Source organism: Citrus sinensis, chromosome 4 (genome assembly GCF_022201045.2).
Source record: "Citrus sinensis cultivar Valencia sweet orange chromosome 4, DVS_A1.0, whole genome shotgun sequence".
Classification (NCBI taxonomy): domain Eukaryota; kingdom Viridiplantae; phylum Streptophyta; class Magnoliopsida; order Sapindales; family Rutaceae; genus Citrus; species Citrus sinensis.
The window spans coordinates 4,565,143-4,585,784 of NC_068559.1; the positions used below are offsets into that span (position 1 = coordinate 4,565,143).

A 20,642-nucleotide genomic window follows, 5' to 3' on the forward strand; every position below is an offset into this window, starting at 1 on the left:
AAACAGGTAGAAAAGTCAAGAGGCTAAGGACTGATAATGGTTTAGAATTCTGCAATCAACAGTTTAATAAATTATGTGCTCAGAATAGAGTTGTAAGACACAAGACAGTAAGGCACACTCCACAGCAAAATGGACTTGCTGAGAGGATGAATATAACTCTCATGGACAAAGTAAGATGTCTGCTAATTCACTCAAAACTTCCTCAGTCCTTATGGGCTGAAACACTGATGAAAGCTTGCTATTTAGTAAATAGAAGTCCATCCAGTGCTATAGACTTTAAAACACCTATAGAAATGTGGTCAGGCAGAGCTGCTAACTATTCTGATTTGAAGATATTTGGCTGCCCAGCATTTGCACATATAAAGTAAGGAAAGCTTGAGCCTAGGGCTCTGAAATGTGTCTTTCTTGGATATCCAGAGGGTGTGAAGGGCTATAGGCTCTAGTGTACTGATCTAAAACCACCCAGGTGCATAGTTAGTAGAGATGTGGTTTTCAATGAACAAGAAATGCTTAAGAGCTATGTACAGAAGCTTGAAGATTCAAACAATGACACTGGTTTACTGAGAAATCAGATTAAGGTGGAGCTTATTGGAAAATCTTAAGATACAACCTCATATGAGACATCAGAAGATGAGGAAAGAAATACAAAAAATTCTGATGAAACTTCAGAAAAACAGACAACATTGCATGATTATCAACTAGCCAGGGATAGAGAAAGAAGAGTTATAAAGGCACCAAAGAAGTATGCATATGCAGATCTGATTGCATATGCATTGACAGCAGCTCATGAACTGGACTATGATGAACCTAAATCCTACAAGGAAGTTGTTTCAGGGAAGAATGCAGACCAGTGGTTGGAAGCCATGAAGGAAGAAATGGATTCTTTGTATAAGAATGACACCTGGACACTTGTGAGAAAACCAGACAAGAAAAAAGTGGTAAGATGCAAATGGGTGTATAAACTCAAGCAGGGTATCACAGGAGTGGAACCAGTAAGATTCAAAGCCAGACTTGTTGCAAAGGGCTTCACTCAAAAGAAGGGCATTGACTTTACTGAGGTATTTTCACCTGTAGTAAGACATGCCTCTATAAGAATCATCTTGTCACTGGTGGCTGTAAACAACATGCATTTAGAACAAATGGATGTAAAAACAGTATTCTTACATGGGGAATTACAAGAGTATATAGTAATGGCTCAGCCTGAAGGTTTCACAGATAAATCAAAGGTTGACTGGGTTTGTCATCTGAAGAAGTCTCTGTATGGACTTAAACAGTCCCCAAGGCAGTGGTATCTCAGATTTGATAGCTTTATGTTAGAGTAGAAATTTCAGAGGTGCAACTTGGATTGTTGTGTTTACTTCAGAGAGGATTCAGGCATGATGATTTACCTGGTATTGTATGTAGATGACATGCTTATTGCCAGTGTAAGCATGAGCTTAATTGAAAACCTAAAACAGAAGCTGATGGTTGTCGAAGCCAACAAAAATAAATACCTACTCTAAATAAATTGTGTATAGTGATTGAGCAGGATCGTGTCCACAGAGATTGGTAATTATTTAAATCCTTTTGAAACGTAAAACGTAAAATGGGGGAATTGTTGACAATAATAAAAATCAAATTAAAATAACAAGAATGCAAATTAAAGTTGTAATTCAAATTAGAGAAAGCTCTGGTTGAAGGAATTAACTCAGCTTGATTCGACTACTGATCATTGATTCAAATATAGATTATTATTACTTATGAATAGACCGGTTATAGCTACTGAGACCCTCTAATAGCCAATCTCTCCTTAACTAGTCGATAACCAAGGTATGACCGTTGGTTATTTCCCTAATCAATAGACAACCCTAGATACGATCATAGGATTTAATCAATTGACAGCCTGAAAGACCAGAGAGACCCAAATCTTAATCAACACATACGATAATTCATTTAAATTAAATTATTTATTCTCATAACAAAACTCATTGCTATGTTATTTGTCACAAACATTAAAATCTTCATACGATGAATCCTTTAATTAACAATAGATTAAGTTGATAATTAAATAGTGGCCAATTACCTAATTAACAAACATAATCATGAAATTAATTCAGAGAATAAACAAATACCCAAAAAGTAATAAAACAATTAAAGCATAAGAAAGATCTCATAGTAGTGATGAATCAAAGATTCATTAACCTTCAACTAGAAAAATAGGTTTAGTTCTTCATAGAGAGAAGAGAAAAGTTTAGATCTAGTGTTTCTTTCTTTTTCTCCAATCCCCTTTTTTTCACAATAGATTCCTCCCTTAAATCCTCTCTCTCTATTCTCTTTTAGAGTTCTATTTCAAATAAAATACTAATATCTGAAATATTAAATTTGTAATTATAAAAATAACCAAAAATACAAAACACGTTAAACTAAAAGTTGTAGGTCCGCAATTGACAGCACGTGCCCACGCCTTATCAACAAAGTTCTTCTGACGCTCTAAATTTCTCCAAAAGAACAATCATCTTTAAACATCATCTTATAGCTCAATTTTATCACAAATCAATAGAATTGCACCTACAAAAGTAAAACACAAGTAAATCATTATTATTAAATGCAAAACATCGATATTAAGGGAAGTAAACAATGCAAAACTAGTGCATAAATTACACTCTAAGAGAAGCTTAAAGGAGAGTTTGACATGAAGGATCTTGGTCCAGCAAAGAAAATTCTGGGAATGCAGTTACATGGAGATAGAAAAACTGGTACTTTGTTTCCAGTTAGGGAGAATACATCATAAGGGTAATTGACAAGTTTGGAATAGCAAACTCAAAGCCTGTTCAAACACCCTTAGCTCCTCATTTCAGATTATCAGGTCAGTTGTGTCCAAAAACAGAAGCTGAAATATCTGAGATGATGAATATACCTTATACAAGTGCTGTAGGCTGCCTGATGTATGCTATGGTCTTAACTAGGCCTGATTTATCCTATGTTGTGAGTGTTGTACACAGGTATATGGCAAACCCTGGAAAGGAACACTGGAGGGCTGTAAAATGGATTCTCAGGTACCTAAATGGGACAGCAACATATGGATTAATGTATGTAGGACAAAGACAAGATGACAGTCAGATTGTTGGTTATGTAGACTCTAAATATGCTGGGGACCTGGACAGAAGAAGATCACTTACAGGATACCTTTTCACATCCAACAACTGCACTGTCAATTGGAAAGCTCAACTGCAGAGTGTTGGGGCACTTTCAACAATAGAAGCTAAATGCATAGTTGCTGCAGAAGCAGTTAAAGAAGCCATATGGCTGAAAGGAATGCTTAAAGAGCTTGGTGTTGATCAGAGGTCAATAATGATAAACTGTGATAGCCAAAGTGCTATATGTTTAAGTAAAAATCAAACACACCATGAAATGACCAAGCATATTGATATCAAGCTTCATTTCATAAGGCTAGAAGTGTTAAGAGCAACCGTGAAGCTGCAGAAAATTCATACAGATAAAAATGTTGCAGATATACTGACTAAACCAGTGACAACTGCTAAGTTCAAGCTTTGCTTAGAATTAGCAAGAATCTGTCAAAAATAAGTGACAGATAGTTGAAGAGAATAGTAGTAGATTCATGAGGGTTTCAAGCTCAAGGTGGAGAATGTTTAAGTGTGAGCTATGAAACTGGTTTCCAGAAATTCATACGACATGTCAATTCGTGATTGGAACAGAATACGACTGGTCGGTTAAGGTCATGCAAAGCTGTATGACAAAGTTGTTTGTTCATCCATCTGTGAGTAAGTGAAGCACGTGGCCATCACATGCTTACACTTAACAATGCGACTTTGCTGAGTGCCGTTTTGGAGCCTTCATTTAACGTGAAGCAAACTAGGGGTGGCAAAACGAATAAACGAATCGAATCGTAAACGAATTGGGTCAAAATTCTATGGATTCGGATTCGATTCGTTTATTAAACGAATTGAAATTTCAGGATTCGGATTCGATTCGTTTATTAAACGAATATTCGGTTCGATTCGTTTAATTCATTTAATAAAATTGATAAACGAATCGAACCAAATCCGGATTCGTTTATTATTCGTTTATCCTATACGAATCCATAACGAATCAAATCAAATCAGGATTCGTTTACGATTCGTTTACAATTCATTTAGAAAATATAATTAATAAACAAAATTAATCAAATCTATTCATCATGTATGCCAAATTCTAACCCAGCAATATTCTTAATGCACAATAATCCAATACACAAAATATTAACAATACAACATAATAAATTATAAATTCTAATACAAAAAAAAAATTAATCCAATATTTGAGGGGGCTTCTTAATAAACATTTTTCTGAACTCATCATTGGATTTGGGCTTCAAATCTTCCCCTTCCTCAGTTTTTGGTTTAATTGCAGGAAAACCAAGTGGCCTGACGTTTCTTGGCACTGCAAATGTGTTTTTCCCTTGAGCTGCACGCTGTCACCACGGCCTCTAGACTGTTTGGAAGTCTCAATGGATGATTCTTTGGATGCCGATGTCCCAGCATTTCCAGTCTGCTGGTGAGATTGTGCTGCAAGTTACACTCAAGTACTTAGAAAATGAAAATTGCACAGCCCCAAAGCAAGAACAAGAAGGAGATGAAAGCAACAATTATTCCATGTTATATGATCTAGTTGCAATCCAAAGCTCCGAGGGTCGTGCTCGCCTGGGCACTGGTTCGGGTCGCGCTCGCCTGGGTTTGCTGCACCGCCGCACGAGTTAGCTACTGCTGTGGGTTCGAGTGGCTGCTAATACGTTGCGCGGCTGATGCTCCTGGGTTGCTGCCGAGTTGCGGACTGCACTCGCGTGGCTGCGTCCCTCAAGCTCAATCGATGATAGATGAACGATGGTGGTTGTAATCGTCGGTTCGCTGTGAGTTAATGACAGTGGCTACCGGCGGCTGTTTTTGTTGCTTGATTGCTTCACTTGGTATGGGTGGGTGAGTGTGATTCGTGTGAGAGAGGTAGAGAGCAACGAGAGCGGCGGCTGAGTGAGGGGAGAATTTTTAGGGATTTAGCTTTAGGTTTCCGCTACTTTGTTTTTTTTTTTTTTTGTTATTTACTTAAAATTACAATATTAACCTTCAAATTTTAAAAAGCTTTCAAATAAATTTAAGGATAAAAAAATAATTTAATTAAACAAATAATAAACGAATTTTAAACGAATCGACCCGTATTCGATTCGTTTATGACCCATTTATTAAACGAATAAACGAATCTAAATTTTTAAACCCGCATTCGATTCGTTTAATTAACGAATCGAATCGAATTCACCCATTTATTAAACGAATCAATTTTTTCAAACCCAAACCCATTTAATTCGCATCGAATCGAATCGAATAAATGAATCCTGACCCATATTACCACCCCTAAAGCAAACACGTGGCTCAGAGATTGTTATGGTCTGTTACAAGAGCGGGAAAAAATCTGGGTTTTGGGTTACAGAGGATAGCTGACTGTGAGGGGAGATTTCTGGGCACTCTTAAGCGCATATATATAGCCTTAAGAGATAAGAAATCAGTGCGTGTGATTCTTGTAACTTCATCTATAATCTTGTATCTTATTCCCGGTGATTGAATAAAGATTGTTGCTCTGTTCTTCAGTGGATGTAAGCCATCTCCAGGCTGAACCACTTAAATCTGTTTTTCCTTTGGTTGCTGTTTCTTGCTTCTTCTGTGTATCTTTTGTGGTTGTTTAAATATTTCTTAGTCAAGCATCAGAGTGTTTAGATAAATCTTGGGGAGTCTTGATTGGTTCAATTCGATCAAGGTCTAACAATTACTTTTCTCTTGTCATTGGCCAATAATTATTTGACGATTTCAAATACAAATTACAGAACACCTACTCAAGGCCGGCTTCTCAACAATGTCAACAAAAGCTTATCTCCTTATGCTCTCCACTACAATTTTTCTTTTGTTCGTTCTTTTTTGGCTTTCGCCCTTCTGTGTTTACAAAATAGATTACGATGGAGACTATGTATTGTGTGTTTCTGTATTCAAGAAACTTCCTCCAATCTCTTACGGAAACATGGTTAAAGTTTCAAATTCTTACAACAGTTTTAATGATCAAAAGCACAAGTTGCCATCGGTAATCGATGAAAAAGAAGATGTGGTGAAACTAAGTGACAAGAACTTTAGTCATGTTATAGCCAAGAATCAGCATGTGATGGTGCTTTTTTATGCACCATGGTCCCCTTAGAGCAAAAAACTTGCTCCAGAATATGAAGCCGCTGCCACTGAGTTGAAGGGAAAATCAATGCTAGCAAAAGTTAATGCTATGAGCGAGATAGAGTTGGCGAAAAAATGGAGAATTCGAGCATACCCAACTGTTTATTTCTTTGTTAATGGAGTGCATGTGGATACTTATTATTATAACAGAACAAAGTGAGTTTTCTTTTTGTTCTTTGAACATTTCTTTTCTTTTGTTGGATTTTTTTTTTGTTCAATAAAACCCTTCTAAATATGTTTGGTTGTTGAGAAAGTGTGCAAAATGAATAACCTAACCTAACACAAATTTTGGTTTTGAAGGGATGCTGTTGTGAATTATATAAAGACTAAGATGTCTGGTGATCTTTACAACTTGATAAAAATAGAGAAAGCGAAGCACTTTCTAACAGCTGAATCTACAATTGCTTTGGGATTCCTTGACTCTTTAAAGGTCCATACCCACTCACATAATATGAGCAATTTCTTAGACTGTTTCTATTTAAACATCTCGTATTGAATCATAAATGTTACAAAAGACTCAATTCTGTTTGTTAAGGCATGGAAAGTGAAAAGCCTGCGGCCGCATCAAAGCTGCATCCTGATGTTATATTCTTTAAAACTACTAGAGCTAATGTTGCAAAGATGTTTCTGATTGACCCAGAAATCAAACGCCCTGCTCTAGTCTTACTGGAAAAGGAATCTAAACAGCTTAGCCACTTTGGTTAGTATTAGAAGTTATCTCTCTGCAAATGATTTTGAGTGCTTCAAAATGGAAAATTTACAAGCCTTGTGCATTTTTTGCTCCATTTTCTCAAATGGTCCATTTACTGATGCAAGAATTTATGACTTCATATCATTGAATAAGATTCCTCCGATGATTACTTACACCAGGGAAACTGCTGCATTGATTTTAGATTCCCACTTGCAAGTGGTAATTATTAGTTTACATCATCTTTACCTTGGAAAAATTAAAAAAATTTCAGGTCTTAACGAGTTCATAAATTGGTTCTCAGTTATGGCTTTTTGCGACTGTTCATGATTCTGAGACTAAATCAATATTTCAAGAGGCAGCCAAAGCTTTTAAAGGAAAGGTAAATATAGAGATGTAAGCAAAATTTTGTCGAAACTTGGTTAACAGAAACCCACTGAAATTAATAGCCTATCAAAATAATTATCATTATGATCTTAAATAATAATTGATGAAATTAATTGTTTGCGAGCTTCTCTTTGTGTATTTTTAAATGGACTTGTTGCAAACTGATAGGAGACAAATTTCTGATTATTTTGGTATCACAGGTCACGCTCCAAGAGTGAGTTCCTTGCTTTATCTTCAGATTCTGTTAAATCTTTATGACTGCTTTTTTTTTCCTCCATAATTAAATACGAAAAATTGGGTTGCTTTGCAAATTTCAACGCAGGTAATTACTGTCAATGGCTTTTTCAATGGCGAGAAGTACGTATTGCACGGAGAATTAACCGTAAGCAATATAAAGGTGTGCATATTTTTCCCCCTTCATTATTATTATATGTATATCTTTCCTAATGCTGAATAATAATAGATGAAAATTCAAGATTCTGTCGTGATATGAGCTTTTTACTTGTTCTTGCAGTCATTGGCATTGGATTTCTTGGAGGACAAGTTAATGAACCAGCAGTCAGATACAACTCTACTGCAAAATAAGAAAGGTTATTAAAGAAGCATTTTGGGGTATCTGATCCAATTTCCATTTCCCACTTCCCACAAAATGATTACTTTAAAAGTGGCTGGGCACAAAAACAAATGTTGTCCTCTGAAACTTAGACATCAGAAGTACAAAATTTTAGTTATGACTCTATATATTTATTCGTGGCATTAGATTTGATCTTTTAAATTAGAATGTGGATTCTTTTGCTTTGAGTACTTTTATGTGCATGGCCATGGGCAAATTCAATTATGGCATTATTTTATGGGTATAAAATATCTAGAAAACTATTAATTCTCTTAACCCATTGATACAAATGAACAAAGATAAAACATGTTGGGGGGATTTAGCATAAGATTTCTAGGTATCCAATCCAAAATACTAGCTTTTTAGGTGAAGTGACCTACCACCTTATAAACCCAAGCATCTCCCCTTTACTAGCCAATGTGGGACACAACTCAACAATCCCCTCCTCGGACGAAACCACCGCTGGACTCCGGTCCTTTCGTACGACACACCTGAGTTGTTCCACCACCACATTCCGGCTACTACGGTCTAGCTCTGATACCACTTGTTGGGGGGACTTAGCATAAGCTTTCTAGGTATCCAACCCAAAAGACTAGCCTTTTAGGTGAAGTGACCTACCACCTTATAAACCCAACCATCTCCCCTTTACTAGCCAATATGGGACACAACTCAACAGTAATTAAATGCCCCTCGTGTTATTTATTGTCAAAGATGCGGACAAAAGGCTAAAAATATTTTTTTAAAGTATTTTGATTTCTATTCAGAAATTACATTATTAACACATTGTTGATAGAAAGGAACCCTCTAGCCTGACAAAGCACAATCGATACAGACAAGATCCATGTCTATATCTCATAAAACCATTGTTTCTGTGAACATCACTATGGAACAGTACCGGCACTGAATCTTGATCATCTCTTATTATAATCTTTAAAAAACATCTGCTAGGAATTTGTATTAGAAACTTTTTGTATGTGAATGGAATACCTATATTTGTTCACAAATTTAATTAACTTCTCCAATTATTTCTTTCTAGATCAACTTTAGTATTTCTGAGACGTATGCAGAGTTACACAAATTCACTACCAATTGGAACAACAATGTCAAAGACATATTGTTATAAATATCACATACTAACGAAAACTTGCGTCTCTTGCTTTCTCATTTCAATTGGGACTAGAGTGACATTTCTTCTTAGTTCAAAAACGGGAAACATCTCTGTGTACCGTTTGTGTCACGTTCTCTTAAAAGAAAAATATAACCCAAAAGTTCTTGATTTTGGTAGTTTGGTCTTTGTATTAGAACTTGCGACGTGTTTCATGAGAAAAAATAATAAAAATTTGCTCTTATTTTTCTTGCAATCTAACAAGGTGCTTGATCATTTTGGTTATCAATTGATGTTTATCTATTGAATGCGGTTATCAATGAGTTAAATGAATATAATTAAAGGTCTGATAGATATTTTTATATATAGAACATATGCCATTATTTAATGTGACCTCCGCCGCAGTTAAAAGTAGTCAGCAAAAGAAACCCCTGCTAATGTAAAGGATCAAATATGAAGGCATGAATAGTGATTAACTGGAATATCTAAGTTAAACAGCACTTCTTATTGCATCCAGTCATTTTGTGGGAAAGGAATTTTGAATCAGATACACTAAATTGCTTCTTTAGTCATCATATCTGGTACTGGAAGTCTAGCTAATAACTTTTGCTGAAGTTGTATTTGAGAAAGAGTTGTTTTTCACTTTTGGTTCCTCAACTTGTCTCCTAAGAAATCCAATGCAAATGACTGCAGGATCTCAAATCATGACAGAATTGTGAATCTTAAGCCATTTTCTGCATTAGGAAAAAAAATATAATAACAATTATGGTGAAAAGAATGCAAACCTTGACATTGCTCAGGGTCAGTTCACCATTCAATACATACTTCTTGCGTTTGCGAATGCTAGCGACAGCAATTACCTGCAAGTAAATTTGTACAGTAACCCATTTTTTTCATATTGATGTATAAAAAAAAAGCTACACCACAATCATAAAGATTTCACATAATCAAGGTAAAGCAGGAAACTCACTCTTGAAGTATAACATGTGACACCGAAATAGTCAAAAATTTGTCCCTTAAGTTTCGGGTAAATTTGTGAATACACAAAGAGAAGCTGGCAAACAATGATCAAGATAATATAAAATCATAATGATAAAATTATTTTGACAGACAATTAATTTAAATAGCTTTCAATTATCAAGTTTCAACAATTTTTGCTTGAGCTCGCTATAGAGATTAATCTACCAAATACAAGTCTCTGCATTTACCTTGCCTTTGAAAGCTCTAGCTGTCTCTTGAAATATTGATTTAGCCTCAGAATCATGCACAGCCGCAAAAAGCCATAACTGAGAACAAATTTAGGAACATGTTCAAACCATAAATCTTTCACATTTTCCCGAGGAAAAGATGTAAAATGATAATTACCAATTTCAAGGGGGAATTTAAAATCAATGGAGTAGTTTCCCTAGAGTAAGTAATCATCGGAGGAATTTTATTCAATGATATGAAATCATCAATTACTGATATAGTAAAAGAAACATCTGAGAAAATGAAGCAAAAAACGGACAGGGCATGTATAAATCTTCCATTTGAAGCACTTAAAATCATTACAGAGATTATTTGTTTTACGAACTATTAAGGAAGCTCACATTAGTAGCCTAGACTTTAAAGCAGAGGATAGCAGCAGCTCCAGCTTACAATTGAGAGTTAATGACATGGCATGCCAACTGGCACCTGGTGGTTATGTAATCACTTGTTCGCGTGGTGATTAGTTAAAAGTTGTTATAGCTGGTTAGAATTAGTTTTATAATTAGTTAACTAATTGAGCTAAGCATCAGCTGTGTATATAAACAATCTCTGTATACAGTTTTACTAATTCAGTTGAATGAATAAAATCCTGTGAGCTAGAGTTTTCTATCCTTAAATTTTCTTTTACTTTCTTAGCTTCCAAACATCCTTATTCTGATTTCTAACTTGGTATCAGAGCCAAAAATGGCATCCGTGAATCTTGCCTCTTCTTTAAATACTACTACTAATTCAACAACCGTCAATTTCACTTTCAATACTCCTGTTAAGCTTGATCAATCCAACTATTTGATCTGGAAATCTCAAGTTCTTGCTTCAATTCGAGGAAATAGACTTGAGAAATTCATCGATGAGTCAATCACTCCACCTCCTTCTCATACTTCTCAGAGATGTGGTGATGATCTTGGATATGTGGAGAATCCAGAGTTTGCAACCTGGAGAGCACAAGATCAAATACTTCTCGATTGGCTTCTTTTATCTATGAGTGAAGGTATCATCAGTCTGGTATTCAACCTTGAGACTTCATTGGAGGTATGGAAAGCTATTGAAACTCATTTTGGATCTTAATCAAAGTCTAGACTCTTAAATCTGAGATATTTGATGAATTCAACTAGAAATGATGATCTTAAAATGACTGAATGCTTCATTAAAATGAAATCTATTGCTGATAACATGGCTGCAGCAGGAAGTGCACTAAGCAATGATGATTTGATTTTACATGTACTCTCTGGTCTAGGTCCTGATTATAATTCTGTTGCTACTTACATTACTGGACAAGTATGAACTAGGAAAATGAATGTTAATAAGGCTTATGCTATGCTGTTAACTCAAGAGGCTAGGATTGATCAACAAACTCATATGCTTGCTAATATGGATGTTAAACACAATTTAGAAGCTAACTTTGCACAAAATAGAGGACCTAAGAGAGGAAACTTCTTAAGAGGAAAATGTTTTGGTAACCTTGGATATAATTCAGGCTATAGTAATGCTGCTGGAAATTCTGGAAACAGTGGTTACAGAGGAAATGGTTTTGCTATTGGAAGTGCTGGAAATAATGGTTACAGAGGAAATTATGGAGGAGGAGGAGGAGGAAACTGGAATAATAATAATGCTGTCAATAATGGCAAAGCACCTGGAAATCCTAAATCTCAGTGGAATCCTTCTAAGCCTACCTGTCAAGTTTGCTTCAAAATAAGTCACATAGCCAATGTATGCTGGAAGCTGGAAGAGTTTATTACCTCTGGAGCTTATAGACCACCTCCAAATAGGAATCCGAAATCAGCATATCTGTCAAACATGGAAGGATCATCTGATGCAAATTGGTACCTTGACAGTGGTGCCACTTATCACCTCACAAATGACATGAACAATATGCAGATTTCTGAATCATTTGCAGGTACATCTAAACTCATTATTGGTAATGGTATTGGCCTAAATATTACACATATTGGAAAAGCTATTCTGAGAATGCACAACTGCACTGATTCTACTGTGATTAAACTAAACAATATACTTTTAGTTCCACAAATAACCAAAAACCTCATAAGCATTTCCCAACTAACCAAAGACAACAATATCATAGTTGAGTTTACTGATAAACTTTTTTTTATGAAGGACAGGGTGAAGAATTTGATCATACTGCAGGGCAAGGCTGAAAAAGGCTTGTACAGATTGCTATTAGTTTCTCCTCAGTCTTCCTTTCAAGGTCATATTGCTAGTGTTGAGTCTAATGCCTTAAATGTTCCTCTTTCAATGCTTTCAGCTGTCAATTTCAGTCATTCAAATAAAACAAATCATTGCTTGCAAAATGTAGCAGCAGAGTCTTGTATGAACTCTAAGTGTCTTCTAAGCACTTCTGTTTTACATCAGAGGCTAGGTCATCCTAACTCTAAGGTCTTAAATCATATAATACAGTCTTGTTCCTCTTTCAAACCTATCAATGGAAATAAAGATTTTGATTCATGTGATGCTTGTAAACTTGGGAAAATGCATAGATTACACTTTCCAGCAACTGAAACAAAAACAAACCAACCTTTAGCCATTTTACATACTGATTTATGGGGACCAGCTCTAGTGGTTTCCATACAAGGTTATAAATATTATGTGAGTTTTGTGGATGATTTTACTAGATTCACTTGGATATTTCCCCTGAAAACCAAAGATGAAACACTTCATGTGTTCAAAATTTTCAAAGCACAAGTTGAAAAGCAATTAGAATAGCCCATTAAATGTCTTCAATCTGACTGGGGAGGGGAATTCAGACTTTTTACCAAATATCTTCAAGAAGAGGGGATAGAATTTAGACACTCTTATCCTTATACACATAACCAAAATAGTTTGGTAGAAAGGAAACATAGACATATTACTGAATCAGGCCTCACTCTTCTTGCACAAGCTAAATTACCTATCAAATTCTGGTGGGATTCCTTTCATACAGCAACCTATCTCATTAACAGATTACCAACACCTATCCTATCAATGAAAACTCCATATGAATCAATTTTTCATCACAAACCAGATTATAACTTTCTAAGAACATTTGGATGTTCTTGCTTTCCTTTTCTTAGGGAATACAATCATCATAAATTCCATTTCCATACTTCAAAGTGCGTTTTCTTAGGATACAGCCCCTCACATAAGGGCTATAAGTGTCTTCATTCATCAGGCAAGATTTATATTGCCAGTCATGTATTGTTTAATGAAACCACTTTTCCTTACACTTCATATCCTAATTTTTCTTCCACTTCTAAACACACTTCCTCTGACTTTCAATATAATCTTTCTCAAAAATTTACCCTGTCAGTTCCTAATAGTAATCCGAATAGTCTTAAAGCTACTGCAGTAGATCAAAATGATATCTTCCCTGTCAATCATTCTTTGTCATCAAATACACCTCAATGTCAGTCACTTACAAATCAGACCTCCACATTTTTGTCTTCACCTACATCACAATCACCAGAAATACCAGCACCACAAATACCCTGTACAACACATACATCTCAGCCTAAACCTTCAATTTCCACTCATCATATGACAACCAAAGCTAAGGCTGGAATCTTTAAACCAAAGGCTTATCTGACTACTCACAACAGCTTAGAACCATCTACTGTTCCTGAGGCATTATCAGATCCAAAATGGAAAGTAGCAATGCAAATTGAGTATGATGCACTTATTCACAACAACACTTGGACTCTTGTGCCAATGTCTTCAACCTACAAGCTAGTAGGCTGTAAGTGGGTATTCAGAACAAAGTATAACACAGATGGAACTGTTAGCAAGCATAAGGCCAGATTAGTTGCAAAGGGATTTCACCAAACAGCAGGGATAAATTATTCAGAAACTTTCAGTCCAGTGGTGAAATCTTCAACAGTAAGAGTAATACTTAGCTTGGCAGTTATTAAAGGGTGGAAGGTCAGACAAATCGATGTCAATAATGCATTCCTCAATGGAGATCTTTCTGAGGATGTATATATGACACAACCAGAAGGCTTTGTAACTAGGGAATGATATATATGCAAACTCAATAAAGCTCTCTATGGTCTAAAACAAGCTCCACGAGCCTGGTATGAAAAATTGAAGAGCTGTCTTACAACTTGGCAATTTCTTAATTCAAGAGCTGATACATCTCTGTTCATTAGACATGATACAAAGGGCTTAATCATAGTATTGATTTATGTGGATAATATCCTAGTCACTAGACCAGATTCTGCTCTACTAGAGGATTTTATTGTTAAACTCAGTCAAGCCTTTGCCTTGAAAGACCTGGGATTAGTTGCATACTTCCTAGGTATTGAAGTTAGTTACTTAGATGAAGGAATGCATCTATCTCAAACAAAATATGTTAAAGACTTGCTGAGTAAAGCTTCTATGGAGAATTGTAAAGGGTCTGATACTCCACTTAATACTGGTTTGAAGCTAAAAAGAAATGTCAGGGGTCCATTGGGTCAGGAATTCAAAAATCCAACACTCTACAGAAGTTTTGTTGGAGGATTACAGTATCTAATTCTCACCAGGCCTGATATAGCTTATTTAGTTCATAAACTCAATCAGTACCTTAGTTCTCCTACTGTACAGCACTGGTTAGCTCGCAAAAAAGTTCTTCGATATCTCCAGTCAACTATCACTTATGGCCTTTATCTTAGAAATGATACAACTCTGGAAATTAGGTTAACAGGCTATTCAGATGCAGACTGGGCTGGTGATCTTGACGATAGAAAATCAATTGGAGCTTATTGTATATACCTAGGTAACAATCTGATTTCATGGTCTTCTAAAAAGTAAGCAATTGTAGCAAAGTCAAGCACTGAAAGTGAATACAGAGCCCTGTCAGCAGCAAGCTCAGAAATCTCTTGGTTGCAGTCTTTATTTTCAGAACTTAATATTGTTAAATTACCTACTCTAATTCTTTGGTGTGATAACCAAAGTGCAGGGGAGCTAGCTCGCAACCCTGTATTTCACTCAAAATCTAAGCACATAGAGTTGGATATTCATTATGTTAGAGATAAGGTGCTTGGAAAAGAATTGGAGATCAGATACATTCCCACTGAAGAACAAGTAGCTTATGTTCTTACTAAGCCCTTGTCTTTCTCTAAATTTAGTTTCTTTAGATCCAAGCTCAATGTCGTCAGCAGACCTTTGAGCTTGAGAGGGGATATTAAGAAAGCAGAGGACAGCATCAGCTCCAGCTTACAATTGAGAGTTGATGACATGGCATGCCAGCTGGCACCTGGTGGTTATGTAATCACTTGTTCACGTGGTGATTAGTTAAAAGTTGTTATAGCTGGTTAGAATTAGTTTCATAATTAGTTAACTAATTGAGCTGAGCATCAGCTATGTATATAAACAATCTCTGTATACAGTTTTACTAATTCAGTTGAATGAATAAAATCATGTGAGCTAGAGTTTTCTAATCCTTAAATTTTCTTTTACTTTCTTAGCTTCCAAACATCCTTATTCTGATTTCTAACTCGAACCAAAGTGGCTAAGCTGTTTAGACTCCTTTTCCAGCAAGACTAGAGCAGGGCATTTGATTTCTGGGTCAATCAGAAACATATTTGCAACATCAACTCTAGTAGTTTGGAAGAATAAAACATCAGGATGCAGTTTTGATGCAGCCGCAAGCGCTTCACCTTTTAGGCCCTAAAATTTTTTGTCATAGCAGTAACAAATATTAAGGGAAACACTAAAGCAATTGCTCAAATCAAATAAGTGAGTATGGACCTTTAAAGAGTTAAGGAATCCCAAACCAATGGTAGATTGAGCTGTCAATAAGTGCTCTGCATTCTCCGTTGTCATCACAGTGTAAAGATCACCGGCCATCTTCGTCTTTATATAATTCACAATATCATCCCTTCAAAATAAAAAGGATCTCGTTATTAACAAATGCACAAGCATATAATAGACTTGCCCCTTTTAACTTTTCCCACTTCTCAACAACTATAACAGATTAAAAAGGATCATATTGAACAAAAAGATCCAACAAAAGAAAACACCTGTTCCAAAAAAACTCACTTCTTCCTGTTATGGTAGTAAGTATCCATATGTACTCCATTAACAAAGAAATAAATGGTTGTATATCCTTGAATTCCCCATCTTTTTGCCAACTCGATCTCGTTGATAGCATTAACTTTTGCTAGCACCGCTTTGCCCTTCAGCTCAGTGGTAGCGGCTTCATATTCTGGAGCCAGGTTTTTGCTCTAGAAGCACCATGGTGCGTAAAAAGCCACCATCACATGCTGATTCTTGGCTAGAACATCACTAAAATTCTTGTCACTTAAATTCACTGATCTTCTTTTTCATCAATAGCCAAAGGCAAGTTGTACTTTCGATCTTTGAAACTTTCATAATAATTTAATGGTGCAACGGTGTCTCTGGAAGAGATTGGAGGAAATTTCTTGAATACAAAAACACATAATACATAGCCTCCATCAAAATCTATTTTGTAAACACAGAAAGGCGAAAGCCAAAACACAATGAACAAAACAAAAATCATAGTGAAGAGCGCAAGAAGATGAGCTTTAGTTGACATTGTTGAGCAGCCGACCTTAAGTAGGTGCTCTGCAATTTCTACTTGACGTCGTCAAATAGTTATTTTATAACAATGATCCTGTCAGCAATGCAAATTTTACCACGAATTGCTGGCCAGTGACAAGATAATTATAATTAAATGCCTCCTTTTTGACATGTAGTTTCACAGAGTAGACAACAAGCTAATAAATAATAAAATTTATTTTGATTTCTATTCAGAAATTACACTATTAACATCCCATTGACAGAAAGAAACCCTATATCCACCACTAGCTTTATAAAGTACAATCGACAAAGACAAGATCCAAATCTCTAGCAGATGAAACCAATGTTCCTACGAACATCACTATGCAACAAGATTACACTGAATCTTGAAAGCAACGAATTGAATGGAATATTCTTTTGCAGCCATTCCTATATGGCGTTAATTTGTATTCTCAACTCCTTACCATAATGTGACATGCTTGGTCATCTCTCTTTATAATCTTTAAAAAGTGTCTGCTTGAACTTCGTATTATAATCCTTTTGTATGTGAATGGATTACCTACATTTGTTGATAAACTTAATGAATTTCTCCAATTAGTTCTTTATGGATCAGCTTCAGTATCTCTGAGACCTACAGCTTCAGTATCTTCAATTAGACCTACAAATTTACCGTCAATTAGAACAACAATGTTGAAGACATATGTATTACAAATATCACATATACTAGCATATAATGTGACATGATAGAGTTGTAGTTGCATCACAAACTGAGATATATTATGAAAGAATTTTAAGAAAATATATCATTGCTCACCTCGAAATGCTGTTGCAATACAGGTGAACGTTGATGCAGTGTTGTGTATATCTTCTCAAGTAAGCCTATGAGTGCATCCACTTGATCGCCCAGCAGATCCACCTGGAATCCAAGCCACGTAATGAATCTTAAGAAAATTTGCTTGAAACACACTTAAAATGTACATTCATCAAATCCAAGTTAAATTTAGCTTGTTTAACCAAAAAAAAAGAAACAAAGGTGAATAAAACTGAAATTGCAGCTCAAAACCTTAGTTTCAGCCTTCTGGAGATTCTTGCTTCTTCTGATAAATGCTGTTTTGTAGAGTAATTCCCGTGTTTGTATTGAGGAAACAAGCTGTTGTTTTATGAAGCAAATCAGTTGGTAAAACGACCAGCTGATGTCGCGTTTTGGAAAGCAACACACTTACTCTTTTGAACGACATGAATGAAGGTCGTTTTGGTTTAAGTGATGCACGAGAGTTTCACGTGCACGGATAAGTTACTTTCTTGGTTCGTTAGAATCAGTTAGTTCACATGCCAGTCACGTTGGTTTCTGGGTTCGTTACTGATTCATTAACAGGCTGTTATATACAGTTGATTCTGCCAACAGAAAAAAAAGTGAGAGTGAGAGCTATTGTGAGTTGAGGAGATTGAAACAAATGCTTCTTGAAAGACTCTGTAATCAGCTTGAAAAGCTCTCTGTAACTTCTGTGAACAATCAATAAAATTGGGTTCTGTTTCTCTCGTGGATGTAAGCTAGATTGAAGCTAGCTGAACCACGTTAACTCTTGTTCTTTTCTTAATTCTTTTTAGTTCTAGACTCTTTGTGTATTCTGCAGGATTGATTCTTGGTGTATCTTGTTTGTTTGATTGTGATCTTAGAGAAGTGTTTCGAGTTGATTGGATAATTAGTCACTCTTAAACACTACAATTGGTATCAGAGCCTGGATTCCAAATCAAACACAAGTATGGCTGGTTCAAAGATTGATCTAGAGAAGTTTACAGGGAAGAATGACTTCAACAATTGGAAGGTTAAGATGGAGGCACTACTGATCACTCAAGGGCTAGGTGATGCCTTAGAACCTATCATCAAGAAAGAAGGATTAGAAGCCTCCACATCATCATCATCACTAACACTACAACAAGCTACTGAGATTGACAAAAAGGCAAGGAGTACCATAAACTTGAGTCTTGGAGACTCGGTGATCAGGGAAGTTGCAAGAGAAAGAACAGTGGTTGATCTGTGGGCAAAGCTTGAAAGGGTGTATATTACTAAATCATTAGCCAACAGACTTTACATCAAGAAAATGATGCTCACACTAAAGATGGCTGAAGGATCATCTCTCGAAGACCACATTGATGAATTTAACCAAGTCTGTGATACACTAGAAATAATTGATGAGGTTTAGATGATAAAGGTAAAGCATTGCTTCTGGTTCGTTCACTTCTATCCTCATATTCAAACTTTGTTGATGCACTCATGTATGGGAGACAGACTTTATCATTGGATGAAGTTAAGGCTGCCTTGAATACTAGAGGGCTGCAAGAAAAGTCAGGGAATATGAACTCTGGAGAAGTGTTGGCAGTAAAAGCAAGAACTGATAAGTATGATGGGAAGAAAAAGAAGCAAGGGAACAATAAACAAAAGACTAAAAGCAAGAAATGTTTTCAATGCCAGAAAGAATGGCATTTCAAGAGAGATTGCCCAGAACTCAAGAACAAGAAAAGAGAATAAAATGGAGCTGCTGCTACTGCTGAGAAAGAGGGGTATGAGTCAGCAGGAGTATGTGTGGCTACAGAGCATGTGCAAAAAGGTACCTGGATTCTAGACTCAGGTTGTACATTTCATATGTGCCCCTTTAAAGATTACCTATTAAACTATCATAAAACTGATGGAGGAAAAGTTATGATAGGTAACAATGTTGTTTGTAAGATTGTGGGGATAGGAAATGTAAACCTAAAATTGCATGATGGAACAATAAGAGAGTTAAGGAAAGTTAGGTATGTTTCTGAACTTAAAAGGAACTTAATATCTCTAGGTATGCTTGACCAAATGGGGCTTAGCATTAAGCTTGAATCTGGTGAGCTGAGAATTTCAAATGGAGATGGGGTAGTTATGAAAGGTTACAAAAGAAATGGGGTTTATGTTTTGAATGGGGAAGCTATAACTGGTGTGTCAGGAGTGTCAATCAATTCGAGCTGTGATAACACTTTGCTGTGGAACCTTAGATTAGGACATATGAGCTTGAGAGGTTTGAAAGAATTACAGAAGCAAGGGGTTCTAGGTAGCAGTCAAATCTCAGAACTGGATTTTTATGAAGACTGTGTACTAGGCAAAGCTACAAGAAATAGCTTTGGAAAATCAGTTCATTCAACCAAAGGCATCCTTGAATACATACACTCAGATTTATGGGGACCAGCACAGACAATTTCACTAAGTGGCAACACCTATTTCTTGTCTTTAATAGATGATTATTCAAGGAGAGTATGGGTTTATGTCTTAAAACATAAGGATCAGGTATTTGGCAAATTCAGAGAGTGGAAATCCCTGGTTGAAAATCAAACTGGATTGAAGGTGAAGAAACTCAGAACTGACAATGGTCTTGAGTTTTGCAATCAGGAGTTTGATAGCTACTGTGCATATCATGGCATTGCAAGGCATAGAACTGTAAGGCTGACTCCTCAACAAAATGGGTTAGCCGAAAGAATGAACAGAACCCTGATGGACAAAGTAAGAAGCATGATGATCCAGTCACAACTTCTCAAAGGATTGTGGGCTGAGACTCTGTTAACAGCAAGCTATCTGGTAAATCTAAGTCCCTCTGCAGCACTTGACTTCAAAACCCCATTTGAGAAATGGCATGGAAAACCAGCAGACTATAACAACCTCAAAGTATTTGGATGTCCAGCTTATGCACATGTGAGTCAAGGGAAGTTAGCTCCAAAAGCCCTTAAAGGAAAGTTCATTGGGTATCCTGAAGGTGTTAAGGGATTCAAACTGTGGTGTACAGACCTTAATCCCCCCAAGTGCATAATCAGTAGAGATGTAATATTCAA

The 20,642-nt window shown here is 36.1% G+C and overlaps 3 protein-coding genes and 1 non-coding gene across 4 annotated transcripts in view; 3 read left to right on the plus strand and 1 right to left on the minus strand.

The window, feature by feature from the left end:
- The first annotated feature begins 2,671 nt into the window (after nt 1-2,671).
- Nucleotides 2,672-3,564, plus strand: LOC127901773 (secreted RxLR effector protein 161-like). Its single transcript, XM_052439438.1, has 2 exons — nt 2,672-2,735; nt 2,846-3,564. The coding sequence occupies exons 1-2, from the start codon at nt 2,672-2,674 to the stop codon at nt 3,562-3,564; spliced, it is 783 nt and encodes a 260-aa protein (XP_052295398.1).
- A 5,828-nt stretch (nt 3,565-9,392) lies between these two features.
- The window catches only part of LOC102619136 (protein disulfide isomerase-like 1-4), a 28,565-nt gene continuing 17,315 nt past the window's right edge, over nt 9,393-20,642 (minus strand). Inside the window, exon 6 of the mRNA XM_052439263.1 lies at nt 9,393-9,892. The gene's annotated coding sequence lies outside the window, so the exon portion shown is untranslated. The remainder of the gene's footprint in view (nt 9,893-20,642) is intronic.
- On the plus strand, nt 10,965-11,561 carry LOC127901774 (uncharacterized). Its single transcript, XM_052439439.1, has 2 exons — nt 10,965-11,309; nt 11,352-11,561. Exons 1-2 carry the CDS (start codon nt 10,965-10,967, stop codon nt 11,559-11,561), a joined length of 555 nt encoding a protein of 184 aa, XP_052295399.1.
- On the plus strand, nt 11,469-11,605 carry LOC112499075 (small nucleolar RNA Z247). Its single transcript, XR_003066602.1, has one exon. It is a non-coding gene; the product is annotated as a small nucleolar RNA Z247 (small nucleolar RNA).

What these genes read in the sequence shown, in the direction of transcription:
- LOC127901773 (XM_052439438.1), top strand. Translation starts at nt 2,672, where the DNA reads ATGAAGGATCTTGGTCCAGCAAAGAAAATTCTGGGAATGCAGTTACAT. An exon ending in ACATGGAGATAGAAAAACTG is followed by an intron (nt 2,736 to 2,845) that starts GTACTTTGTTTC and finishes TCAGATTATCAG; the next exon opens with GTCAGTTGTGTCCAAAAACA.
- LOC127901774 (XM_052439439.1), top strand. Translation starts at nt 10,965, where the DNA reads ATGGCATCCGTGAATCTTGCCTCTTCTTTAAATACTACTACTAATTCA. An exon ending in ACCTTGAGACTTCATTGGAG is followed by an intron (nt 11,310 to 11,351) that starts GTATGGAAAGCT and finishes TCTTAATCAAAG; the next exon opens with TCTAGACTCTTAAATCTGAG.